This window comes from Zea mays, mitochondrion (genome assembly GCF_902167145.1).
Source record: "Zea mays subsp. mays mitochondrion, complete genome".
NCBI lineage: Eukaryota > Viridiplantae > Streptophyta > Magnoliopsida > Poales > Poaceae > Zea > Zea mays.
In genome coordinates, this window is record NC_007982.1 from 289919 (window position 1) to 317141 (window position 27223).

The 27223-nt window shown below is 43.9% G+C and overlaps 9 protein-coding genes across 9 annotated transcripts, besides 7 other annotated features; 5 read left to right on the forward strand and 4 right to left on the reverse strand.

Annotated features, from left to right (window-relative positions):
• The first annotated feature begins 3562 nt into the window (after nucleotides 1–3562).
• On the forward strand, nucleotides 3563–3880 carry orf105-f (hypothetical protein). Its single transcript has one exon. The coding sequence runs from the start codon at nucleotides 3563–3565 to the stop codon at nucleotides 3878–3880; it is 318 nt and encodes a 105-aa protein (YP_588366.1).
• A 1511-nt stretch (nucleotides 3881–5391) lies between these two features.
• Nucleotides 5392–5709, forward strand: orf105-g (hypothetical protein). Its single transcript has one exon. It carries the CDS (start codon nucleotides 5392–5394, stop codon nucleotides 5707–5709), a length of 318 nt encoding a protein of 105 aa, YP_588367.1.
• Nucleotides 5710–9319: 3610 nt separating this feature from the next.
• Nucleotides 9320–9544, reverse strand: atp9 (ATPase subunit 9). Its single transcript is given in 1 exon segment — nucleotides 9320–9544. A coding segment is annotated over 1 exon segment (225 nt).
• Nucleotide 9333, forward strand: a sequence feature (S->L (UCA->UUA); C to U RNA editing).
• Nucleotide 9354, forward strand: a sequence feature (P->L (CCA->CUA); C to U RNA editing).
• Nucleotide 9363, forward strand: a sequence feature (S->L (UCG->UUG); C to U RNA editing).
• Nucleotide 9411, forward strand: a sequence feature (S->L (UCA->UUA); C to U RNA editing).
• Nucleotide 9453, forward strand: a sequence feature (S->L (UCG->UUG); C to U RNA editing).
• Nucleotide 9463, forward strand: a sequence feature (L->F (CUC->UUC); C to U RNA editing).
• Nucleotide 9525, forward strand: a sequence feature (S->L (UCA->UUA); C to U RNA editing).
• Nucleotides 9545–16390: 6846 nt separating the features above from the next.
• Nucleotides 16391–16732, reverse strand: orf113-a (hypothetical protein). The gene has a single exon. The coding sequence runs from the start codon at nucleotides 16730–16732 to the stop codon at nucleotides 16391–16393; it is 342 nt and encodes a 113-aa protein (YP_588369.1).
• A 942-nt stretch (nucleotides 16733–17674) lies between these two features.
• Nucleotides 17675–18118, forward strand: orf147-a (hypothetical protein). The gene has a single exon. The coding sequence runs from the start codon at nucleotides 17675–17677 to the stop codon at nucleotides 18116–18118; it is 444 nt and encodes a 147-aa protein (YP_588370.1).
• On the reverse strand, nucleotides 17939–18238 carry orf99-e (hypothetical protein). The gene has a single exon. The coding sequence runs from the start codon at nucleotides 18236–18238 to the stop codon at nucleotides 17939–17941; it is 300 nt and encodes a 99-aa protein (YP_588371.1).
• On the forward strand, nucleotides 18237–18596 carry orf119-b (hypothetical protein). The gene has a single exon. The coding sequence runs from the start codon at nucleotides 18237–18239 to the stop codon at nucleotides 18594–18596; it is 360 nt and encodes a 119-aa protein (YP_588372.1).
• Nucleotides 18597–20987: 2391 nt separating this feature from the next.
• cob (apocytochrome b) lies at nucleotides 20988–22154 on the forward strand. Its single transcript has one exon. It carries the CDS (start codon nucleotides 20988–20990, stop codon nucleotides 22152–22154), a length of 1167 nt encoding a protein of 388 aa, YP_588373.1.
• A 1377-nt stretch (nucleotides 22155–23531) lies between these two features.
• orf107-a (hypothetical protein) lies at nucleotides 23532–23855 on the reverse strand. The gene has a single exon. The coding sequence runs from the start codon at nucleotides 23853–23855 to the stop codon at nucleotides 23532–23534; it is 324 nt and encodes a 107-aa protein (YP_588374.1).
• Nucleotides 23856–27223: the final 3368 nt, after the last annotated feature.

Genomic DNA, 27223 nt, shown 5'->3' on the forward strand with positions numbered 1-27223 from the left:
GAATAGTAGTCACAGCGAGGGATGCACATAAATCAGATCTGCACTGGTATAAGTGATAGGTTTTGGAAACAGCATAATGAACGTAACGCACAGATGGAATAGAACTAAATGGAAAGTCGAGCCTGCTGATAGGGGATGGGATCACCTTCAAATCGATTTAAAGTGGCCTTAAAAGTGGATTAAAATGGGTTTCTAAAAAAGTGCAATAACTTAATTATCAAATGCCAGGCTTATACCATTACGACTTGTGATTTGTTTACGGTATGGACTATTGAACAAGTAGTTTTACGGTGATAACAATAAGAAGAAACAGTTTCCACTAATGAGCGGAGGTAGCCGTCACTCAGTAATTCATGTTATCTCACTAGGCAAGTCATCCCTACGCCAAGTCCAGTTGGCTACCGGGATCAAACCGCTTCGCTTGCACAGGCCTAGAAATTCTAACAAGAACAACTCCCTAGCTGACATCTTAACCAACTACTTCGTAAGAGCCCCACCTCCGAGAAATTACCAGAGGATCAACAAAGCAAGACAAGCCAGACCCTACGGCGTCTTTGTCTATTTCGTTCACTACTCCTCCTGAAAATGCTAGGCTAGCCAGTACTATTGAGTACTATGGACTATGGTGTACTATCGAGAGAAAAACAAGTCCATTAAAAAAGAATAAACTTCTATTTAGGAGGGAAACGAGAAAATGCATAGATCAATATCTGCATGAATAGCCGCTGCATAAACAACTCTAGCTCTAACTCAAGAAAAGAACTACAAAGAACAAAAGAAGAGTTTCTCCTCTGCAAAGTAACAGCAAGTGAAATTAGCTCCCTGTCGGGATAGAGATTCTCTATTATCTTGAACTCACTCACCAATACTTTAAGATCGTCAATAGCACACTACCTCTCCAAGGCAGTGCACTATTTCCTCAACAAAAGAGAAGAAGTAAACGATTGCCAGGTTGTAAGCACTTTGAGATATTGGCCTTCGGCTTAAGATAGTTACTTGACTTAAAAGCATTCTCGAGATCCTTATCATTTAAGGAACAAGAAGAGATTGTCTACTCTCGGCAATGTAAGAAGGTTCGTGAAATAGCACCCTGTCGGGGATCAAGATTCTCTATTATCCAATCCACATTCCCACTCTCCTTATTCATACATCAGTTCAGCTACAACAAAGAAGATATCCTTCCCATTCGTCTTGTCAGTCTTTCATTTCTTTGGTTTAGTTAGGAATAGGCATGAACTAGGCTAGCAGTTGTCACCAAAGCAAGGGACTAGCTTATCTTTTCAGCGAGACTCTAGAAGATAGGCTCAGGTCAAGCATTCCCATATGCCGGTAGAAATCCTTCTTAGCCCTCATAAAGCATGCATCACAGAGTCATAGGCATATGCTCCTTGATAAACTAGTTGGCAGGCTAGGTTCCGTAGTCAAGGCCGCAGGTTTGTGAAGAGCCGAGCTAATTAGGCGACCCACAGCACCATTTCATCGAGGACATGAGACGTGGTAAGCCAATTGGACCTGAAAAGGAGAGACAAGCCAGGACCCGAGTGGTTAAGTAGTAGCTGCATTGGTGCTACAGCCGACTGTCGTCGAGAGGATTCGGCAGGCGAAGAGTTGCGATGCTATACTTATGAAAATAAGAGCGATGGTTGAGAACAGCTGCTCCCTTTCCCCGTATAGGCTCTGCTGGTACATTCCAGTTCGTAGAGCGAATCTGTGTCCCAGACGATCGACTGACAGCTGAAGCCTTTCAGAGGCTTACGAATCGTGATATACGATCCACTCTCCTGTGATACTAAGATTTCTCCGCAGGATCCCTGGGATTTCTACTGGTGGAAAAAGAAGGTATGGGAGTCACCTTCCTGCAGACAGAGATCGAAGAGCTTGTATTGGAACCATCTCATCCCATTGGTGTTTAGAACAACGCTTCGCTCCTTAGCGGCCTACTCAAACACCTACTAAAGCTACTCAGGGTACTTCTTAACAAACCATGTCAAGCTACCTTGCTAGTTCTATTCCTGGCTATCCGTGGGTGGTTCATATCCAACTACTACTTGTTGCCCTTGCACAAATGTCTATCAGCTATTCCCATGCCTATCCTTTAAATAAACGTATCTTGACTAAACGCTTATCTTCTATTTCGAACTCAAAACTACTACTTGTTTCGCTCGCCTATCTAGCTCTATGAAATACGGATATACCGGTCCTAGCGTTCTCCTTCAATGGTCTGTTCCATACTTCTTTCTATCTAGACTTGTTAGCCTCAACGTTACGCATCCGTCCTATCCCGTGTCACTAACCCTAGCCCTATCCAACCAAGCCGCTCTTCCTCATTCGAGCTAAAAGCTCTCCCTCGTCCAGGCATCCGGGCATTCATTTCACTGCATTTCCCTCATTCAATCACTGCATGAAAAAGAAGCCATGATTGCATTCCACTTGTCGTTGATAGGACAAGTTCACTGACTATATGCGAGTAAAGACTACAGGGAAGTAGTCTAAAAACAAGTAAGTAATAAGTGGATTCTCCCTATAGAGCAGAGCATAGTGACAAAAGTTCCATTTAGATATGGTTGTATCATATGTATATAAAGAATGTACTCGCAATGAACTGGCTAAGTCCAACCAACCATGATGGCAGCCTGCCCCCCTATAGCCAAAGCAAGCGATAGCAAATAGTGATTTTATGGAGTAAGCTTCGCTCCGCGCCAATTAGAAAAAAGTGAAAAGACTCTATGCTCTGCTCATATAGATATGGGATTCCTACTGGGGTTCATGACAACTATTGTGACTAAGGCAAAACGTGAAAGAAAAAGGCCGCTAAGGAAAAGCACCCCGTTTAAAGAGATCCTATGAGGTCTTTGCTATCGCTTTCCACTTTCCGGGGAGGCTTGAAAGCTACTACTCAACAAGGTCGAGCTCCACGATGGACCATTCAAACTTCATACTACCGGGACAAGGACTAGACTAGACGGCTGCTTTCTCTGTTCATGCTCCGGCATAGGGGATCTACTAGCGGTAGGATAGGGGACAGAGTGCAACTAGTTCCCGAAAATGACGTTTACTTTCCTTAGGATCCATTTTCTAGAAAGTTTGTTTTCCTCTCGCCAATTATTTACGGAGCTAACTTGCGGGTTTGCATTCCAGTCTGCGAGCAATGCAACGAAGTGCGTCTTTCATACCAGGAGACCCCACTGCAGCTGGCAAGGTCACCGGGATACGGCCGTCCTTTCTTAAAGAATGGAAAACATGGCGCTATTGTATCCCCATCCCCAGCCTGTTCGGATCATCTTGGCATAGCACACCTCAAATGCTTTCCATTCATTACTGGAAGAAGAACAGCATTTCTCTATGCGCCAATGGGAATGCCACTGTCTTTTCTGAACGGAAGGGTACGTACATCCGTATGGAACCTGGCCAGTGCTAAAGAAGAGGAGGAGGGAAATGCCAGTGTTGTGCCGGATCTCTTTCTTGGAATGGAATCATACTTTTGAACGGCACTATTCCACGCGCCTCTAAATCCCGTAGGGGAGCTCGCGAGAGAGCGGTCCGCTTCACATCGCTAACTGAGATGAGACTACTTCCTTTCCTAACTGAGATGAGAAGACTTAGACCAGCTGACATATCAAGCAGTCAACCTTCTATTGAGATTGAGATGGCGATATTGAGATGGTATACTCACTTCTACTTCTACAAGCCCAGGAAGGAACCGAGAACTACCACTTACTTTGACTATTATAGAAAGCGGGAGAAGGGAGGGCAAGCAGTTTGCGGCTCTAGACTAGACAGACAACTATTCTTTCTGGTGCAGGTGAGAATAGAGCCTATCCAGATCGCGATTCTACATCAGGAGAAGCAAATACATGGGATGGGCTACACACACTCATGACTAAGACAAGCAAGGTTTCCGGTGAAAAGACAGATTCCTAGCTGGTAAGGATAGGTTTCATAGACAAGACAATCCAAGAAGGGTTCCTTTTTCTTAGCTTCCTTCTCCTTGGTGTGGTGATGGGAGGTTTCTTACAAGGTCCGTTCTGTTTCCTGCTCTCCGGTTTCCTGTGACAAGACAACTCGATTCTCTGGTTCTATGTATGCTAATACTACCTAGGCTAGGGTCGGTCTCTCACATCAGGATGTGTCCCTGTCCCGGCCAAGGGGCGATCCTTCCACGCTCTGGCACTAGTGAGAAGACACCCATTGGATGATGCTTGTCCTCTCTATGGATGGAGCTTTGGCCATTCCTCAAACGGAAACGGAAAGATCTAGTCAATCCTGTGATCTGATTTAGGCGGCCTCTTCCTCCAATCTTTTACTACCAAAAACCTACTTGGTCACTTACTCCTTGGGTCCAATACCTTTAGCTCTAAGCATGCAGCACAGAGATAGGTCTTTTTGAATAGGTTGAGGAAAGGGAACGATTGACCACAAAGGTGTGACCCTCGCCTCTAATTGATAGCCGAGCGAAGAAAAGAGTATTTAGCCGCCTACCTAGACCAGGATATCCTGATATTAGGCGCTGTCCTGCAGAAGGCTCAAGAAATAGAGATAGCCAACTATGCTATGCTACGGGATAAGGATAAATATCACGCGTGTGCTAACGATCTCGTCTTTGGCAATGACTATCTTCAGAGCGCACTATTATGATGAGCAGGCGCGCATCTATATACCAAGCGTTAACGCAGACAGCTTCATTCGGGCTGGCTACTACGGTGGCCATGCTGATGTATGTATATATACCTTATGGCAAGAATTTGCTCTACTATGACGTGAACTCGCTTTAGCCCTTTATAATGCAATCCTGCGACTTCTGACTTGCCAGGCACCTTGACGGTTATGCCAGTTTTAGGGGACCCTCTAGTAAGAATAGTCTAATAGACCTACTATAGTCCAGTCCAACATTCGATTCTTTCTTTGCTAGCAGAACTTGATATTCCACTCTTGGCACCGCACTTCAAGCATAAAAGCCCTACCTAGCTTTCAACCCAAGCTCAAAACCACCCTTGCTTTAGTTGGACCGGCATACATATCTTATCTCGTAAGAAACCGACGCCTAAACGCCTTGCCTTCACAAGCTCACTAACGGAATAAGCCTTCAAAGTCCCTCTAATATGGAATGGATCTGGATAGCTGGAGGTGGTTATGGATACCACGATGGTTCTGCCTCGAGCTTTAGTTCAAGTTCAAAATATGCTTCACGATTTGTTTTGTCCATAGCATAGGCATAGCATAGAATGTGTGTGTGTATGTGTAGGTATATACCAATAGAAAGAATTTCGCTTTGAGGATATTGCCGCCTAGGTGGAGAGACGGTACTGAGATCTAGTTCAATTGCTTAGAGATATCTTCCCGTGCTGGGATGAGATAGGTGCTTTCAAGTGATTGACATTCACGTATCACCGAATGAGGCCGCTTTTAGCCTCCTTACATCCGATTGGTCTTGAACTTGATCAATGCAAGCAAGAAATAGTGCCGTACTTGAAAGTGCTTACAGCTAGTGATGCTAGAGGATCCAGGGAATGGCCTTTCTTTCGTATTCTACTCAGGAAGCTGGTCTGGCGTATCGGAAAACAGACTTGGCTACTGGATGCCTATATAGATAAGGGAATCCACTTGATAGAAATGATTTGGTTATCCAACCCGGCCCGCATATTGAATGATGAAGTCTTGGGAAGAAAAGAAATAATTCCACTCTCTACTCGGATCTGGAGATTGGCCTAAGCCCGGCGAATGCAACCACTTCACCTGCCAGAGGACAATAGACGCAGGCACTACACGACAGGTTCTTCCGATTATGCTTCCTTTTCGAGTAATGCAACTAGCCCGATCCCTGCAGGAGATACATACGAGATTAAAAAAGAGACCACTCTCAACTAAGTTTAAGTCCAAGTCGGCTTCCGCTTCAATTCTTTACTTTGACGCTAGGTCTAGGCCAAATTCATTCTTTGACTCTTGGCCCACAGCTGCTCTGCAGGAATATCTTTTTCCTGGTGGATTCTGTGCTTGAATCTCTTTTCCCGGAACTTCTGGAATCTCAATCCAAAGAGAAAGCTTCTACCGGATACAAGTCAAGTTTCGTAACTAGAGTCGCAAATTTCTCATTTGTTACGATTAAAAGAGGAGCTATTGATGATGGCAATCCAATGAGTCTGAGTCACTACTGTGACGAATAAAAGTTTTGTGGAGCTATGCTCATGCTTTCATTTTTTTTAGAATGGCACGACCTAAACGCCCCAGTATAGTACGCCCTTAATGAAAGACGGGATGAGATCTCTTCACTTGTGCTCGAGTTTCATCGTATCGTAGTCGTAGTAGGAATAGGAAGCAAGGTTTCCGGGGAAAAGACAGATTACTACCTGGCACTTGTATTGTGTCTGCTCTACGAGCGCTTTGAACTGAACTAGTGATCCGATTCCGTGATTTCGCCACTAGAAGAGATCCACTCCCATGATGGAATCGACTTCCTAAAGCGCTTGGTTGGCTAAAGGTGACGGTTGGTTGAAGCTTAGCTTGGGTTGCAGGAAAGAGAATTAGTTAGGATAGGATAGCCCTTATTTGGTCCATCAAGCTAGGGCTAGGGAGTAAGCAAAAGTAGATCGTATGAGGGAACACTCCTTCCTCTTATCTTAGAAGAACTTGTCGTAGCTGTGACTACTCGGCACTATTTGAATGGAATGTCAGCGAATCACTTGTTTCACTCATGTATGTGACTAGTCTTGACTGCTGGGTTTTTCTTTCTATGGAGAACGCACGCTAGAGATGCTTAGGAAAAGAGAAGGCTAGAGATGCTTAGGAAAGGTTTGCTTACTGCAGTGCTTTGCTTCCGAAATCTAGAGTTTATGTGCCGAGGCGGGACCCACCTCTCCACTGAGAGGGAAAAGATCTACTGGAAATACTTCCTTTACGGGATGCATATTCCAATCATGAACATGAGGTACAGAACAGACAACAGGTACCAACCAATACCGTACGCCCTGCGGAAGCTCTATGCTATGCCCAGAACCCATTTGATGACTCTGTTCTTCGTTCGCAGGTTTAAAAAGGTGTTGTTGGGACTAAACTAAACTTGCCGTAGTACTAGTACTAGTACTACCTGACAATTCCCCTCGGGAGAGTAGATTTCCCATTCAAAAAGTGATACTAACCATGGGCTCAAGTAGTGAGTTACTCGGGTTTCCCCACAACAAGGATGTGCACTCAGGGGCCATAAAGCAAGCCTACGCTGCGAAGCTCCATTTCCTCCGCTATCGGGTACTTGCTTTTCCTTAGCTGGGTTGAGTTCTTGTCTCTAGTGGTGAGTCGCCATGATATTGATATGACCCCTTGGATCTTCGGTTCCGATGTTAGTCCAGTGGCAGTTTGCCTAGTTTTTTGTGCCGGTCCCAGGCTCTTGCTCGAGTTTACGCCCTGCCGGGAATTAATCTTAGAAAAAAGGAATTCACGGCCGGAGCATTTATATATGAAAATAGGAGAACCAGTCAAGCTGAGATCCATTACCCAAGACTACTAAGAACCAGTCAAGCTTGCATCCATAAGACTAGTTTCACCCTTGCCTTTGATTGACTTCATTATACGGGACAGGCCGATTTCTTTCTTACTTTAGAGCTATATCGCGTTTTTCATCCCTACGAATTCAATTCAATTCTCACGAAAAGATCTCTAACGTGCGTTCTAGGCTCTGTCGCGTATATAGAAACGGGCTTGTACAAGCTCACTATTCTCGATCAGGATAAGAAATGGCTGGCTATCCCGATCTACTACCTGCTTCAGAAGCTGGAAGCACCTTTGAATCACCGGCTAGTATCGTCTCACCTGCAGAAAAGAAAATCGAGTTATCTATAAATATATATAAAAAGAGGACCGGATCCTCCCCAAATCCCACCCATAATTCCATTCTTATAGATCTTTTTCTTACATAGAATTAGATCCGAATTGACATAGAATGAGGAAAGTCAGCCAGGTTCGGTAGTGAAGAAAATCTCTTGTCTGTTCGCTAGCGTCTCTTTCTTCGATGAATTAGACTGGCACTCACTGATCCCGACTTCTTCTACCTATGAACTGAACCTCCACAATGCTTCCTAAGCTCACAAACCAGCACAGCAATGGGCCCGCAAACCAATCAAAGTAGATCGGCGTATGAGGGAAGGGATGCCGGAAGGAAGTCTTCAGATAGTTCATTCAGTCTCCTATCTAGGACAAATCGAGTTCTGGTTCTGATCTGGCTCGTACACTACGTCAACTAAAGCAGTTGGGGCATCGGTGAATCAAATCTCTTGTCTTCAAATGGTTTTCTCTCCCGGGCTAGCTACCGAGCACTTTGAGTAAGTGAGTCTAGTGGCTCATTTCTGGATGAATACCTTAACTGGTGGATCTGTCTCCAGCTCTGAGGCTTATGTGGGCGTAACCATTTCTGTTTGTGAGCTTAGCTTTCCGTCGAGATGCGTGAGAATAGTTGACCATTGCTTTTTCCTCTACCGGCACTATTATCGATCAGGTTGTCTCTGTTTGCGGGTCTAAGGAAAGGAAGAAAAAGATCCAATAAGTTCGATGGGTATTGGTCATAGGCTTGAAAGAGTGTTTCATAGCTAAGGTATCTTCCGGATATATATGTGCGAGATCCAATAGGGTCATAACCCAGTGCTTTAGCGGACTCTGGTGCCAGATCGTTTCTCAAATCATAGAGAATTGATAGAGCTAACCATATGAAATGCATCGATTTCACTATGCATCATTACCAAGGCCATTGCCAGGGAAAGGCTGAACCAGATCAAATAGCAGCAAATAAAATAGTAGATGAAGGTCTAAGAGATGCCTACCCAAGCCTAGCTGATATGATAATATCACCTGACATCTAGACTAGTGCTTAGAATGGCTATGCCTACTGATCTTGACTTAATGCCTACTGATCTTGACTTACCTACCTTGGCATGCAATAGTTTCGCCCACCATTAGATTAGTGGTATATTCTTCTAGAAATATGGATTCCTATAAGCCTAGAAGGAAGTATGACTAGGACTCATGTGTGCTTCTGCCTCTATTATTGTGGGCTGGAAATCCAGATGGTCAGATGAATGAATCAAGTCCGGATAGATAGATAGGATCCCAACGATTCCTGTCTACTTGCTAAAATAGTTTTAGATGGCCTACCCCCACAAGAGATATTCAATCAAGCTGAAGGGAAAACCCCCTCAAGCAGAGTCAAAAGACACAGTGAAAGAAGCCCGCTAACCCACTCTTCTTTCCCCCCACCTACCCGGTAGGTAAGTAGGGGCCTCGTCATCTCTATTTTCCTTCCCAGGAAGACGGAGAAACTACACCTTATTTTTACGAATTAGAAAACGAATGAGATCAGAAAGGCCATCATTGGGGCAAACGATGCAATAGCTTCGGTGAGAGCAAAGCCCAAAATGGCATAACCGAATGATTGTTTAGCCAATGAAGGATTTCGCGCCACGGAATGAATCGAAGAACTGAGAACGTTTCCAATACCGACAGCAGCTCCCGCTAAAGCAATTGTAGCAGCTCCAGCACCTATTGATTTAGCTCCTTCTAACATGTAGAGTTGAGAGTTGACATTGTCGGGTTTCACGCTTTTCCTTCGCAACTAGAAATTTCGAGTTCGAGTATAGTATAGTATTTCTCGTTGATTTGATTCCTTCCTCCTCTCCTTATCCTTAGTTGAACAGATGAAAGCGAAAGGAGTTGCTTCAATGAAACTGGAAAACCTAAAACCCACATAGTGGAATAATAAACCCAGCCCTGCCCTTATCTTGGGCTTGACAGGTAGACTATAAAGAGATTCAGTACAGCAAGCCTGCGCAGGAGTTCTAGCTATTTCCAATTTGAATAAATAACCCGATCATATCATATCATATCTTGGAAAACCCTAAGACTACCCGAGGCTGTACCCTATAGTAATTTCCTTCTACCTCTTATCTCTATAGTCTTTACGTCGTCTCCTGGGTCGGTTAAGCTATAACCTAGTAGTACCGGGAACAACTCCTCTAAGCATCAAGTCAATTAAGGAACCCGATTTGTTGGGTTTTGAACTGTTAAATGGTTACACGCCCGACATACTGTGGGTGGCTAACCCGATTCATTCCTCGAATCGTAAATCATTACTATTTTTGCTTGCTCGAGTAGAGTCGAAAAGTGGGGAACCTGGATTCCCAGCAGGTGATCTCGATCACCATAATATGATATTTTGCATTCCCTTAATTTCTGAGATGGAACTCTTTTCCAACATAAAATACAAGTCTATCAGTTCAATAAAAGTATGGGTTAACCATTCCTCCTCTTAAGTTAGGGGTTTGGGATTAGTAGAGTAGTATAACTACAGCTCTAGTAGTTAAAGGCGGGAGGGGTCCGACCCGACTATTGGTTCTTTCCTCTAAAGAAACATAGCTAAAAGGTGTCTGATCTTGTCTATATTGTCCGAAGTAGCCTTTGCTTGTCAAAGTAAGTGAAAAAGGGTTTCAAAATACTATACTGTAGCTCAAGTATGCATGGAATAGCACAGGGTTATCCGCTTTATTATCTGGCTTATCTGCTTGAGAAAAGTGAACTCTTAGCTTTAAACCTACTTTGTCTTTGTATCTTAGCCCTTCTAGCTCTAGCTTAGGGGCCCTTTCCTAGCTTATTCAACTCTTTCTTCGGCAGGATCGAATGAGGATGATGGGGGATGCTTTTTTTCAACTAAACAGCGTTCATCTGCTTGCTTTTCATTTTATGACGCTGAATGTGAGAAGAAAAATTGGAACTACTTGCTTGCCTGTGTTAAGCATGTAGATAGAACCTGGCGGGCATAGAGTCATAATAAGCTTCTCTTCTCCGCTGCGCGCCTACTGTACCAAGCTAGCTAAAATACCAAGCTCCTGTGGGCTAATCTCATTTCCCATCTCATGTAACAACCTCTTCGCCCTTTACCCATGAGCTTTTAGAATCTATTTCCTATTTCTAAGCCGATTTTAGTTTTGAAAATGCGCTGAGCAGAGTCAATTTCTCGATGGCACTTGCTAAAGATCGTATCATAACTACCGGGCCTACAACACAAACGTCGACTACTTCATTTCACTTCCCCCGGGAATCGGCTACCAAAAAGGAAGGTTGCGATAGTGTGTAAGCTGTAATATACATATTCTAGATAGGCTGAAGACAGAAGGATAGGCTTGCCGGGAACAAGAGCTTGCATTCGTATTTTGTTGTTGTGTTTGTGTTGTGATCTATTGGCTGCCTCGTTTCTGGTCAATCTTTCCTGTGGCAGATAAGGGCCGATCTAATAGAATCGACTCTAAGAAGATTGGAAGTGGTGAACCGGATCTTTTTTCTATATAAAGGGATCAATCCTTTTGGCTCTAATAGCAGTGAATAGACTCCGTCTAGATTTGGAGGAGTTGTCAATATGCCTCTGTCTGGTGCTGCTTCGCCGGTATCGGCTTGTGCTAATGTCATAGATCACCTACTAGGAGCTTAAGTCGACTAGACTTGACTCGAGAATAGAATCGAAGAGAAGCGAAGCCTCGCCAAGATAAATACAACCCTATGGCTATGGTATGGCACTCACTGCAATGACACGACCAGGTCTATAGAAAAGTTGATACAGATCTCATACAGGTAAGGTTCCGCACTTTTCTAAGTAACTACTAGCTCCGGATGCATCTTTCTCATTGACTGCTTTCTTCAAATCAAAGTAGGACGAACAAGGAAATGGAACTGGTCAATGCATTTCTAACTAACAATTGACCCTATTCCTCGAATGGCGCGTAGAGTGGAGTATTGACTTGCCTTGAAAGGATTGGTTCCCATCTTTTTCTAACCTCGGGCAATAGCTGCTTCCCGGCACTTCTTAACCCATTCCCCCTTGCTGACTTCTACCGTTGCACTCTCCTTTTGGCACCTAATCTAGGTTTTTTTATGACATTGATCTCAAACCGCCACATATTGATAGAATTGTTCAACAAGTGCCGCTTCTGAATTTGTCTCAAATTACCGGAACAGAATGTCAAAGCCAGTAGTTTGAACTGCCAGTGGAGTGCCGTTGTTTCGAAGTTGTTGACTATTGTCCAGCTATCAAATTAGTGTAGACAGAAGCACTGTTTGAGCCTTGTCGAGAATCCGTTCTGGCACTTATTGTCTATAGCAAAGTGAAGGAATAGAATGATCATCCTGCTCCTATTTAAACAGAATTCCATGGAAAGTGTAGCAAGCCGATTCAATTGACCAGCTCCATAGGGAGGAAATGGTATTCCAAAGAGCAAAACAAAGCCAGTTGGTTATCGGCAGACAGAAAGCATTTATATGTCTCTTTGTAGGCTCAAATGAACACAAAGCCTAAGAGTTTTAACCGGTTAGCAAATATGACTAATGGACTCCACCTTCTTCTATCTCCGGGTCAAGTCAAAGAGTTTCAGTTCTATACAGCACTGACTTCGGTGCCCGCTTACTACCCATAAGACCTTAGAAATGACTAGCAGGAGAGCAGTCACGGAAAGAAAGATTCTGCCTATTGAGAGAAAGCAAGATCAGGGAAGTCTTAGTCACTAACACACCATAGTACTAGTCAAGTCACAAGCAAAGCATCAAGTCCCAAGCAGTGCCAGGTTGAAGAAAGAAGACTCTATAAAAAAGCAAGTGAGCTCTGGCACCCAGATATTAAGAAGTTAGGATGCGCCTAACTAAAACTATTTAGAAAGGCTAGTGAGCAAGTGCCACGGATCCGCGTGTACGGAACGGATCCAGAGTTAGGATGCAGCAAGAAAACGGCTGCGCTTCAGCGCAACGGATCTAGCAAGTTAGGATGCGCGTGACTAACGCGCAAAGGCTTTCGCGCTAGAAATAGAAAAAAGAGCGCTAGAAAGAAATAAAATCCGTTGCTTTACTTTAAAGTAAAGTTACGAACAAAGGCTTCACTCTTTCCGTTCTGAGGCTAAAAAGGCCAAACGAGCCTACTCACATCCATTTAGGAATTTTGGAATTATATGACTCTGGGGTCAGTCCAGCAGCTATAGGTGTACGCAGACAAGAAGAGAGCTTTCCTATTTAATAAATACTCTCCTCGCCAATCCGATCTCCAGAACTTGACCCTTTTCCCTGCGCGCCTCTTCTTACTTTTCACTAAAGAATGAACAATCGGCGCAGGAGGTAGGAGATCCAAGTCCAGAAAACAGACGTAATTACAATACTAAACTAATGATGATCAAAACTTTCTAAATAGAGTCAGAACTCCCCCTTCCTTGGTTTGGTAGAATTCACACCTAGAAGAAGTAGCCCTGCCGCGGCCTTTTACTCTCTCCACATTCGGGCTGGATAAAGAAAAATGAGAAGGTTGTCCAGAATATCAACGAATAAACAGGGAAGGCGTTTTTCAAGCATCTCATGCTCCAAATGAGAAGATGCAGCGAGGCACTCTTTCTAGATGATTCAGTTATAGTTGTTTGATCATAGACTCAAATAAGATAATGAAAATATTAAGCAGAAGTGTTCTCATCTCAAGCATCTGATTCCGGTGATTCGCAAATAGCTTGTCATAGCTAGTTCTTACCTGAATCGCAGTAGGTTATTTGCTGCTGACAAAGGCCGCTAAGGTTCCACTCGAGAGGATTTCTATTCCCCTCACCGCTGCGCGCCTTGAAGATCATATAAGTGAGTGCTCAATTGTTATACTGCTATGGGAAGAAGCGGAAGATGAATCGGAACAGCAGGAAGCCGCTACCTAGAACGGCGCATACTCTTGACCGCTAACCCTCAATCAAACGTTGATAGTTGTGCTTTCCCTACTCGACTTTTGGGTACATAACCTAATCAATCCCTTCCTTTCGGTTTCCCTGGACTATCGATCTAGAGACGGCACCTTTAGACCAGACCTGGAGACATCACAAAAAGAGTTCTGAGGATGACTGGCTGGATAGCGAGCACCTGACCTTGGGTTGACTTGCCTAGAACCTGACCAGGCACCGGCACTGAATTCTACTTGAAATACCAGGCTCTTCTCTTAGATAGGAATCATATACTTTTAAGCCATAGGAATCATATACGAAGAACACATATGGCCTAGACTCATGAGCCAATAATCTAATCAATAGTTCGGTACGCGCGCTCAAGACGAACATCACCACGCTGGGCCCCTTCCCACTTCCCCTCGGATTTGCCTATCATGTCGGAATGGAATTCTTTCCATTAAAGAAAGTAGAATAAATATACGAAAAGAAATACACAACCCTGAAATCAATAGGATTTCATAAATACCAATAGGCGCTATGAAGGGAAGGCGCGGGATCGCACACCGGAAGCAAAGCTGCCGTAATAGTAGAACCTCAAAAAGAGACCAACAGTTGAGACATATGGACATGGAAGTCTCGCAATCTATGCCCTCCCTCGAGGAAACGCCCCATTCATCCCTGGAGTCCGTACTCCGTACTCTGTACTATCCCTTAACTTTCCTCCAGTAGCCAGTCTAAGAATAAGTCCAATCTTACAAGTGTGCTGTTCAATGCACCACTTTCAGATATTCTGAGGACTCTTAAGGACAAGTCGTCCTATTTAAAGAAACCAGAGCCAGGGATGGAACACCAAATCAGTGAACCAAAGCGCATTCTATTCTAACTCCGGCACAAAAGATAGTCTGCTAATCAAAATCGTCTTCTGTCCTGGATGCCTTATTGTTCATTGTAATTTCGGCAGCAAGCGGCGAAATTAATTGGAAGCAGGCTATGTGACTAGAAAGTAAAAGAGGCACGGGAAAGCCTTCACAGATCGGAGTGCTTAACTGGAAAATACTTTCTCTATTATACCGGCTACTCATTTCTCTTTTTATCGAACGCGGCTAATAATATCATAATTAGCATAACAACCATTGCAAAGAGTGATTCAACTTTGTGTTTTGCATTGAGGAGAAATAGAAAAGAAAGACAACCTCGGTTCGTGCTCGTGCGTATCAGCTTTCTTGGCTGTTCAAAGTGCATATTTAAAAGGTAATCTGCTTCTCGTTGACAAATCGAAAGAGGCCCTCACAGTAATCTGCCATAAAAGATTGAAATTACTTATTTGAACTACGTTGGCAGGCCTAAAGCTGTGTTCCACTCATATCATCCTCCAGGTCTAGTAGCTTGGAAGGGTTCAGCTCTTCTTTTATTCAAGAGGTACACCTCTTTTCTAACAGGGCCCTACCTTGAATGCGCAGAGCAGCAAAGTTCCTTTTAGAGACGTTAAGCACAGAGCAGTTAGGGAAATCTAGCCAAGGTAGTGGTAACCATACTCGGATGGTGGGCAACTGTATTCTTCCTCGAAGAACTAAAGATTCTATTCTGCTTTGGCTTCCTCAAATCTGCCGCTATAGAAAGAAGGTGGCCCGGTTCCTTCGAACTGTAGATTATGCTCCTGAAGTGACTAGTCTAGTGCCGCTCTTTGAAATTAATAGACCATAGCAGGTTAGAGCAGAGTCATTAGCATTTAATGAATGAGCCTATGTCAACACGATCTCAGTAAAGATCAAAAGGTGCTGCGACAGCCGTACTTGTCTTTTTATTGTCGTGCACAAGCGCCTCTTCTCTCTTATGGTTGGGTCGGAGCCAGAGGTTTCCCCATTTGTTGATCCTGTTGCAAGTCAAGATTGCGTTGGGTAGGCCAGAGCGGCAGGGCTTATCTTGTTTTTTATTGCTTTTGTTGTTTGGCAGATGCAGAAACAGATAAGCGGATTTCATCTCATGAATCTCCTCTCCATAGACAAGTCGATTTCACTTTCACTTTCACAGAGGGCGGAAGGGAGAGGTTGGCTTTTATTGTGATGGCCAGTAAAAGATTCTCCGCGTTCTTTGATTTGGTGTGACAGATCAAAGTCAAGTCAACAAGCATTTGGGTGCTTTTGGCCAAGGAGGGAGAGCCCAATTGAATCACTGACTTCAACGCTAGCCCCTTCCCTTAGTCAAGTGACCCAATAAAGGAGTGAGTGAGAGCAGCTACAAGCTAGGGTAGGCAGGTTGTCCGACAAATGGCTTTCCTATCACTGAAATTCTATTTTAAGAAAGGAAAGAAGAATGCGGTAGGCAGACACTTTTCAAAGCAGGAACCAACGGAGTGGAGTAAAGAAAAGCACGGCGGATTCGGCCCCAAAAGATAGACAAATAGCAAAGATCACCAACACAAATTACACATAAGTCTTTTTAGATTCTAGAAAATATGACTTCTTCACTTCACTTCGACGAAAGATGGAGCCATTAAAAATACTCAAAACCAACTAGCATGAAAATCCAACTATTATCTAACTCAGTAACTACTAGGTAAGCTCCCTCAGTAAACAGGTCTCAGCTGATAAGTGTAGTATCCCTCCATCATACGGAGTACTAGGCGGCGGTGCTGAGACAGATGTTACCAAATTCCCCAAACTCCAAGTGCATGCCAATTTGATCTACGTGGCGCCGACCGACGCAGAACCATACCTTGGCTTGGCCCTTTGCAATATGTATATTCCCCGAGGAAGGAAGGCTTGACATGAATACAGCTTAGTAGCTATCCATTCTTTCACACTCCGACGGCACACGCCATAATCTTTCATCAGAAGGAGCTTCATCATCATATCATATGGTAAGGGGCATACGGCGAATTTGTAGAGGGACGGGTAAGGCAGTTCTGTGTTGAAAATTTGCATATCTCCATGATCAGGATCTCTGGCCAAAGGATAATCACAAATCACCAGCTGATAAGCAAGCAAATAGAGTTGTCTCTTTCGAGTCAGCATCCTAGTCTCCATTTCAGATTGTAACAGAACTGGTTGGTCTCTGGCACTTTGTGAGTGGAGGTCCTCCGAAACAGGAATAGACTGGCACTAGGCGGAAGAGGAAGAGAAACAGAAGCGGAGACTACCTAATCTAATAAGTGTCTGGTTTCATCGAATAGGGATGCTCGCTTAAGTCTACTTGTACTTGAATTCCGCATAGCCCGTTCTGCTAAGAAATATGAGCTGTTGTTCTTATATGAGCTGTTGCTCTTAAAATCATTCCTTATGAGCTATGGCAAGTGAGCTGAGTCTAGTTTACTCGCCTTCTCCATCACTAGATGAGTGGGCAGTGCCGGACTCGAGGGATGGGATTCCCGACCGAATTGGAAGCATAAAAGCGCCATTCCGAGATTGATAGATATATCAATCTAAATAGGAATTGGAATAGGAGAAGAGCTAATTGGGATTGGAGAAGAAGTTCCTTTGGAATGGAATTGTAGAACAAGTAGACAGGATTTCTACGAAACAGGATAATCCGTTGATTGGGAACAAGTCCGGATTGGATTCCTGCGTCACGGATCAGTAGCAGCAAGTAGATCAAAGCTAGTTCGGTAACATAAGCTCGGGAACAGGACTATTTGCCGGGGGATGATCACTTGGTTCCGTAGGTTTCTTGATCTCATATCTATGGGCCAGTCCGATCCGAAAGGAGGAATGATGGTAGATACCCACTAGATAGCCGTCTTCCACTGCCTCGAGTCCAATCTCTCTCTATTGGCTGGCCAGAGGTGTCCAACACCTTCAGTACCGTTCTTTGGACGAGAGAAGCCTTATCCTTCATACTTTCTGGACGTGTTGGTTTCCAATCTGACATTTTATCAGAAGGTTCTGCCAATTTATCCCTACTGTAGTTTTGTGTCGCTTGCTCTTGTTTGCTGCTGACCTCTATTTTCTTTCCCTCGATTAAGAGGCTAAATGAACTGGGTGCTCGAAAGTTTGTTGTGTCCGACGTCGCTCGGTTGTATACCGTACGTTCGTGCTCTGGAGTTCATGCCTACAGGGGAGTGTTCAGCATCCGCGAATCGAGTCACTGAAGGTTACAACAAGAAATTGAAGAGGATGGTCGAAAAGATGAACCAGGAGATGGGTCCAGAGAGCAAATTTGTGTACGTAAATACGAAGGAGTTTGGCAGCGCCGAAGCAGAGGAAGGAACCCGAAGCAATGGAAAGAACGACGACCTAGGAGGTAGTAGTAGTACGAAGCCGGAAGGTGGTTTGATTCAGAAGTTGAGTGAGGAGGCTTCGACCGTCGCCACAAAGATTCTTATGAGGCATGCTTCTGACGGGCTGCCACGCGGGAGGTACTGGAAGACTTTTCAAAGGGCTAAGTATAGGCACCGGGAAAGAGTGGGGGGTTGAAGTGGAGTTGCCACGACGATTTCTGGTAAGTCGATTGCGGAGGAACTGAGAGGGAGAAGGCCGGGCTTCCCAGATTGTGCAAATTAGCCATTCCACTTCGGGGCCGTGTGCACATAGCATGGAGGCGATGCCTTATGCCGTGGCGTCAATTCTAGCTTCTGATGCGGGAGCTTCTAGCTGTTCGCTTTTAAATTGGCACTTTGAGTTGAGGGCGGAGCGTGAATTAAGTAAAGGCTTATTTGTTCCTGAATGTTTCATTTTTATTAACCAAAACCAACATTTATCATACTTGCAACTAAGACCTCGAATGTTTGGAAAAGACGATGTCGACAAAGCGGAGTTTTTTAATGAAATAAAAGACATTTGCAAGTGCTGGCTTACACCCGGGGAATTGTCAGTAAATAAGGCGCCAGGAGGTTGTGCAAGCACTAGAAATGACGAGCATGGAGAGGTCAATCTTGGTAGTCAGGTCTGGTAGAGCAATCTCAAATTATCATATAGAAATGTTATGATTTCGGTATTGATCAAAAGGTGCTGGGACCTTAGGGGATACATTAGTGCCATGTTCTATTGCGGAACGGTCGTATCCTGGTAACCTAGCCCCCGTAAGAGCTCTACCTAATCGTCGACATAATGGGTAGAAGGCAGGCTGTGCTTATTTCTCGGCAAATAGCTGAGTCGACACCTCGAGGTGCCAACTCAGCTCTTCGTAGATAAAAACAAGTGTTCAGTGGATCAAACCCTGTATTAATGGTTCTGGCAGGCTGCTGGCGTGGGACTTCTTTCGCTAGAAACACTACAACAATAGAAGCACCCTTCTAGAGATAAGAATAGCAAATGTTTTGAGGCACTGATGGAAGCATGCCAAGGTGAAGTTGACGATCTCTTTAGCGTTTATCCTTCTCTTTATCTTGCCCTGTGTGCTCATGCTGTGAGTGCCGCAGGATGGTTTAGTTCTGATCGAGTGCTTGACCCCTTGAGGAGGGCATATTCTTCAGCATCTCTCTTGTCGGATCGTATCCCCGTGACCACGTCGTTAAAGAGACAGTCTTTCTTTGGCCTGGCCCACCGACGTCGTTGGTGACACTCTTCTGAGCCCCTAGATTCGCCGAAGGATGAGATCTTGCCTATGCTGTAGTGTAGGATGAACAGGAAAGTTCTCCTCCATTGAGACCCGGAAAACTACTACTTTTTCTTATTGAAAAAAAGAGCTTTGTTATCTTACTTGCTGGCTAGTAAACGCTACCCCTACCCTTGAAAACTTGTTTACTTTTGAGGTGAGGGCCGGAGTTTACTTAAATTCAAGAGGGACTTAAAGGATTTCTAACTTCACTGTCCTGCTTACTCATTGGATGAATTGACAGAGTCTCTTGCCCTTTACCTTGGATATACACAAGATTGCTCATTCGCTGTAACCACTAGTTCTAGAACTGAATAGGAAAAGCTATATGGCACTCAAACAGAATGGATAGCAACTGAAACTCCAAGAGGTAGTATACTAATATACTTTTTTTCCTAAAAACCTAAGATGCCTATTGGTCTAAGCTTTATATCTATCCTATCGCTCTCTTGCTTAAATTCACTTCCTTCCTTAACTCAGATCTAAATGGCTTCCTTTGGATCGACATGCGTAGAAAGAGGTAAAAGCACGGGCATGGAAAAGGGATTATATGGCGTGCTGGGCTGGATGAAAGAAGCAACTACGCCTACAATGAGAATAGCGGGACTCCCACTAGCTGACAGAGAACTCCCAGCCAAAATGAAACTGGACTTCCAGCAATAGCAGCAATGTCACTAGAACCTTTCATACTGGAGAATAACTAGAAGTTTATGGGGAATACAACCCTTAAGGTTTGGCTATGATTCTAAATCAACCATGCTTACTAAACAACTCAATCATGCACTCGTAATGCTCCATTCGAGGCGTAATACCAGAATCTTCACTCATCGAGAACAAGTATCTTTGACCTAGATTAACATATCCTTCACAAATACAAGCTAGCAAGGCATCTGGATAACTTACAAGATAAGTTTATGCGTGCCACCTATCATTTGATACTGCCTGATCAAGTCTTTGGATCAAGTATGTTTAGAAAAAGGAATATGCACAGGAAATCAAGCAAGAGGATGCGGACAGTAACGATCGCGTAAAGGAGGGCCCGCTTACTAATACGGAGAGGGTTCCGCATGAAAAAGACAATCCTAAACTTCTTCGTTTCGTTGGTTTTTCCAAGGTCTTTTAAATTATCTTTTTTTTGAACATGAACGGAAGTAGCGTAGGACACCCAATCCTCGGTCAAACCTCTACTTCAATGAACCACGTCGCGTTCTTTATCTTTCTCACTCGTCGTTTCGTTGGAAAAACCCACGCCCAATATCATATTGACTCTCTCTCGTCCAATAAGAGTTTCCGAGAGTTACTTTATTCAAATTCTCTCCTTTCCAAAGCTCCACAAGGCTGACAAAAAGAGTAATAGGACAACAAGCAATCTTGCTTTCATTTATTTTGAGTTCTTTCTTTGTTGAGATGGAAATCGACGTTCTTTTGAAAAGGGCTAGGTAGTTTGCACGCAGGCTTCTTCATGAAAGGTCAAAAATAGACTTTGATTTCATCATCAAAAATGACTAGTCGTTCGTTTGAAGCCTTAAGAAACCAAAGCGGCAGTTTTTTTTTCCGAATGACCTGATTTCGAGAATCAACTAACCAACAAATCCGTAGCCCAGGTGATTCGCTGCCTCCCTCTCGCCAAACCAAAATGGGATGAATCTTCTCATGCAGCTTTTTTCTTATTCAGGGCGCTGCGAAGCATCAAGGCAAGGGGGTAAATAAAATAAGGGGGAAGAGGAGTTGTCACGATAGAAAAGAGAAATGACTATAAGGAACCAACGATTCTCTCTTCTTAAACAACCTATATACTCCACACTTAACCAGCATTTAATAGATTATCCAACCCCGAGCAATCTTAGTTATTGGTGGGGGTTCGGTTCGTTAGCTGGTATTTGTTTAGTCATTCAGATAGTGACTGGCGTTTTTTTAGCTATGCATTACACACCTCATGTGGATCTAGCTTTCAACAGCGTAGAACACATTATGAGAGATGTTGAAGGGGGCTGGTTGCTCCGTTATATGCATGCTAATGGGGCAAGTATGTTTCTCATTGTGGTTCACCTTCATATTTTTCGTGGTCTATATCATGCGAGTTATAGCAGTCCTAGGGAATTTGTTTGGTGTCTCGGAGTTGTCATATTCCTATTAATGATTGTGACAGCTTTTATAGGATACGTACCACCTTGGGGTCAGATGAGCTTTTGGGGAGCAACAGTAATTACAAGCTTAGCTAGCGCCATACCAGTAGTAGGAGATACCATAGTGACTTGGCTTTGGGGTGGTTTCTCCGTGGACAATGCCACCTTAAATCGTTTTTTTAGTCTCCATCATTTACTCCCCCTTATTTTAGCAGGCGCCAGTCTTCTTCATCTGGCTGCATTGCATCAATATGGATCAAATAATCCATTGGGTGTACATTCTGAGATGGATAAAATTGCTTCTTACCCTTATTTTTATGTAAAGGATCTTGTAGGTCGGGTAGCTTCTGCTATCTTTTTTTCCATTTGGATTTTTTTTGCTCCAAATGTTTTGGGGCATCCCGACAATTATATACCTGCTAATCCGATGCCCACCCCGCCTCATATTGTGCCGGAATGGTATTTCCTACCGATCCATGCCATTCTTCGCAGTATACCTGACAAAGCGGGGGGTGTAGCCGCAATAGCACCAGTTTTTATATCTCTCTTGGCTTTACCTTTTTTTAAAGAAATGTATGTGCGTAGTTCAAGTTTTCGACCGATTCACCAAGGAATATTTTGGTTGCTTTTGGCGGATTGCTTACTACTAGGTTGGATCGGATGTCAACCTGTGGAGGCACCATTTGTTACTATTGGACAAATTTCTTCTTTCTTTTTCTTCTTGTTCTTTGCCATAACGCCCATTCCGGGACGAGTTGGAAGAGGAATTCCAAAATATTACACGGAATAGACTCATCGCACCGGATCAGTCTCTTAGACGGATGAGACTGATCACACCTGATCAGTGATCAATTCTGGCACAATGAATTTACGAGTTATTTTACACAATGAATTTACAAGCAGATGAGGTAGACCTATCTCCTGAAAAGAGTTCAGTAAACAAGGGAACGAAGCGACCGATAACGTCCCCTCGGGGAGGAGAAGGGATTGACTTCGGCTCCTATTATCTTTGTTTACCAATCTTCAAATTGGTGAATTGGTTAATAGGAAGTGCGCGCTAGCACGCTTCATATTTCTAGTAACAAGGGCCGGGCCGGGCCGTTGCTTGCTTGTTTGGTCGTTAGATCAGAGGGCGCTCATCCCTTGCTCGGTCCCTGAAAATGAGATAACATAGGCTTTTGATATCTGCTCTGTCAACAAGCCCTGGTTCAATCCCTGCTTCTTCCAGGCCTTATCCCGAAAGAGGTAAACAATTCTTTTTTGTCATTTTGTTCACTGGTCTTCACTTCAAGCAATTCCATTAGTCCAAGTCTGCTGCAATTGGTAATAGGGGATAAGCAATTGGTGGTCGTAGGCTCACTCACCTCTAGCTCTTTTTCTTTGCGATGACCCCGTCCTTGTATCCGTCCTCTAGCATCTATCTTCTCCTGTATTGTATGTAGCAGCAGTGGCATTCGACTTTGAAGTACCAGGAAAGGCAGATAAGTTTAGCCTCAATAGAAATATCTTTATAGCCTGAAGTTGGCTTACTTAATTCCTTTGAGCTTCCCCCACTATTTAGTTCGTTTTCCGGTAAGCTAATATGGGCGCAGGTCTAGTTAACGTTCAAGCAGAATAGAATCCCCATCAGACTCTCGTTTGTTGGTTGGGATGGGTGGGATCTTAGGAGAGAAAGGAAAGCCCTGAAACAAAGTGAGCCTACGGGAGGGTGTAAAAATGCCTCAAAGCCTGTGAAGCAAGTTCTAAAGAAAGTTTGAAAGCTCACTGCGGAAAGGGTTTTGACCAGCTAGTCAGATTGCCCCATTACGGGTGTGTTACGCCAGAAAGTTCCTCAATCCTGTGCCTGTTCCCGAGCGAGTCAGTCCCATTTCGATGACGAACGACACGATCCTCCATAGAGCTTCCCATTTTACATTTCTCCATCGCGAGAGATTCTCTCCAGCCACAGGTTCCCCAGTGGTACGTCCGGGGTCGGTTCAATCAGTGCGCTATCAGTCCAGTACCATTAGCTCTCCAAGGGTAGCAATCCATTCTTTCCGGGCAAGCCAGTTCAGTTCCTTTCTGGTAACAAGAGATCCCATATCAGATTAAGTAAAGGGATTACCTAGCTAGCGCATATCGAAGAGTTGGAGACTTCCTGCCACTATAGAAAAAAGCCGTTGATGGATCAATTTCTGTAGGTGGGTCTCAACTCGGATCGAGACATTCGGATTTGCCGATGAAGAGTACTGCCTTGGAGGGGTAGGGGTTGTAGGGGAAGAACCAACCTTTTCGGGTTACGGGAAGTCCTATCGATTAAAGCAAGAAGAAAAAAGTAAAAACAACAACCTACCGACCCAGCGCAGTGCCTATGAAGAATAGTGAATGTAGACCGGATAGGAATAGGACTCTTTAGGCGGAGTGGCTTTCTTGGAGGCCTGTCTTCTTCGAAACTCGAAATTCGTTTTTTCAAAAGAAACAGGGCTATAGCCTTTTTAAGGCCAATTGACATTGACTTTTGTTTTGATAGTTCCAGTTGCTTACGAAGATCCAAGTCCAGCTACTTACGAAGAAGGGCAGACAGACTACGCCACTCCCATCCCTGCGGACAGACTAACTAAGCGTGGTAGTCGAGTGAACGGGCTATCAAAAAGCTCTCGTTTTGTCCTGGCAAGATAGTCAAGTAATAAAATAGACCATAAGCCATCCTTTATCTTGTAGCCTGTCTAAGAAAGTAACAATAAATAGCTCATAGTTTCCTTGCTACTGCCCTAAGAGTTGTTCTTCTATCATCAGCGAGAGTTTACTTTGCTGTCGATGCAGGCCAGGCAATAATAGATAGATTTCTGTACATAGTTGGGATAAATAAATAATAAATGGATTCCTCCCCTCTTTTTAGCCTTATCCGCTCTTGAATGTTGGTATCGATTTGATCATGCCGGAATAAGAGCTAGGTAATGGATCTTCTCCAGATAGAAGTAAAGGTTACGTGGGAAATAAAGGAATCAGTAGCAGTCGCTGGAAAAAAAGTAGGTAAAGCAAGCAAGGAGGGAATCCAGCTTATTGGCCATTCTCCAGCGACTCTCAGAACGGTTGTCGGGCCTTTGCACTGGTCAACAAAGCCACAGGCCAAGCCATCAAGCATGGCGTAGGGTATTGGATAGGCTGGTCCGCTGGTCGAAGTCATTGCAGGGTGTGCTACAGACAGCTATTGTTCAAGGTCATTTCCTTTCTCTCGTCATCACGCCAACATACACAAGGCTTGCCTTCACAGGGCCCCACCTTGACTTGCCATCATGGCTACACTCTTTTCATCAAAGCAACTCTTCTTATCTTAAGAAGACCCCTATCGCTTCTTCTTTGATCAATAAGCACTGGACTTTCCGCCTTGATCGTAGTAGTATAGTATGCTGAAGCAGCTCAAGATAAAAGCCCTGTTTAGCCATGGTCAGATTTCGGTAGACTAACTTGGACACGGGATTAGGAAATTCCACCCTTTTCCACCGGCTCCAGGACAAGAGGGTACCGACGAGTATCGGCGACCCTGCACGAGAATAGAACCAATACCAATAGTTTTGCTTATTTGAATTCTTCCATTATCTATCAAAATAGGAAATCTAAATAGATACGCGAAGTGGTGCCCTTGCTTCTGGATTCAAATCCATAGGGGTAGGCAGGAGGGGAGCGAAAAGATAGATACGTTAATGTTTCCACCTACTCTCGAGTATAGCACAGGGCTGAGTTAAGTATAGTATAGGGATGATCCACTCGTCGTAAGATCCTGATGGGCCATCACATCCCTTGATGAGTAGATCATTCGTGTCTTACTGGTCAAAGGTAAGTAAGAACCTCTTGATATCGGGAAGTGCAAATAAATAATAGGTCAGTCTTGCTGTCTCAAATAGGGATTGAGTGCCTGTGGAGAAGAGATGGGTTGGTTTGATTGAGGAAAGAATAGGAAAAGAAGGAAGAAGGATAGCATATTGACCGTGCTCTGCGAAGTTCGGTGGAAGTCAGCTGGAATCGTACCCAGCAAGGTTCTATTAATTGGTAAACTACTTAGTAGCCGTAGCCAACCCCTGATTATAGGCAAGCCCTGCTCTTGTATATCGATAAAGAAAGGGAGAGTTTACTGACGGCACATTTGCGTCCAGCGGAATCGATCATCGTTCCCCCACGACCAAGACCCAATTCAATATCTTAATAGGAAGAATGTCTTGATCCGCCTCGTATATCTATCATTTGTGTTGATCTGGAATCGAGATTGGAATGCCTTGCTCTGCCTAATCGTGAATAGTATATGCCTCATCCCGCTAGCCAGATCTCTACCGTCTTATTGATCGAAAGCTAGGGATACTTATTTATTTTCTTGATGATTGAAAAGCTAGTTTGAATTCGTTGATCTGCCGATACCGGGCCCCATTTCACTGGCCAGCGAGCTTGTGTATTACTTTGCAAATGAAGCGTATCTCTTTGATTTACTTCTGTTGATGTCTCGAACCGCTTAGCGGTTAGTTTTAGTTAAGGATAGCAATGCTATTGTCCATTCCGTCTAGCCGCTATTGTCCAATTATAGTACAGTGTCAGTTAGGACGGGCCTGCCCCTGCTTGCTTCCTCGAGAGTGAGAGAAGGAAGTCCTAGAGAGGGGCACTATTTCTTCCGAGAAGTGCAAGATGGGGAATAACCTATTGTATTGATATCGCTGAGTCAAGATAGAAAGGAGCCTTATTTCTATCAGCTAGTGCAAGCTAGGTTGTTTGTTTTGGGCACAAAGCCTTGCTCTCCCCAATCAAGGTATAATAGTTGGGCGGCTAGTGCTGCAAGCAAGCAATCAGCATTTCGTTCACTTACACTTACACTTAGTGAATATAGAACTGTGATCGGTGACGCTAAGTCAGCTAGTTATTGTCTCTTCTCCCTATTTATTTTATTAAAGACCCTAAGGAAGTGAAGGATCGCGGACCACCTATTTTTCATCAAAGCCCCTTACCCTTGCTTCTTTCCCTTTAAACTCTTTGGTACACGCTTTATCGAGACTAGGATTTCTGTCTTACGCCGGGTGAAACCTATACTCTTTGACCTACCCCAACAAGCATTTTAGGCGAATTCTTTTCCTTTCTACTCAAGGAAATTGACAGCTAGGATCCTATCCTATCCTATCCTATTTGATCGATCGCTCAGCCTCTGTAGTCCACTCTTTCAATATAGGAAAGGAAGTAGAGAAAAGGATGCAAGCCCAAAGTCTAGGAAAAGCATCTCATTTCCTGGCAAAAAAGCAATCCACTGTGTCGAGGAAGGGAAGAAAGGCTCTGCTTTTGGTATTTATTTATCAAAGAAAGACACATTTAAGCGAGCGTGGCAAGGGACTAAGTTTTTGTTGTCGCGGGCGCTAAAAAGCATTGGCGGATGCGCATATTTATTTGTTTCGTTTGTTTACAAGTAGGAATTCAAAGATAGCTATTTTAGAGAAAGACCGGAATAGGCAGTCACAGATGTAAGTAGAAGTTTTAGAAGCAGGTAAGGTTTATGCACGACGAGATATGCTAGCTAGAGCTACTTGGTATTGGTAGTAGAAGAGGAATAGCTTGTGCTTTTCGCGGGATAGCTTCTAAGTATAGACATTCACAGTAGGCACGAATGGGATAGTTTGAGTTGGTTTCTCGCCAAATAGATTCAAGGATAACTCGATTTGATACTAAACTTAGTACGAGAAGGTGCTTAGAACACATACGGGATCAGATAAGGCTAGCAGCTCTAGTATTGGTAATAAATCTTACAAGGGAATACTAGATACACCAGTTGTGGTAAGTCAATTCATTCAGGATGCTCGTAAGTCTCGTGAATCCAATAATAAATAGGGCTTTAGTAGAGGCGCGAAG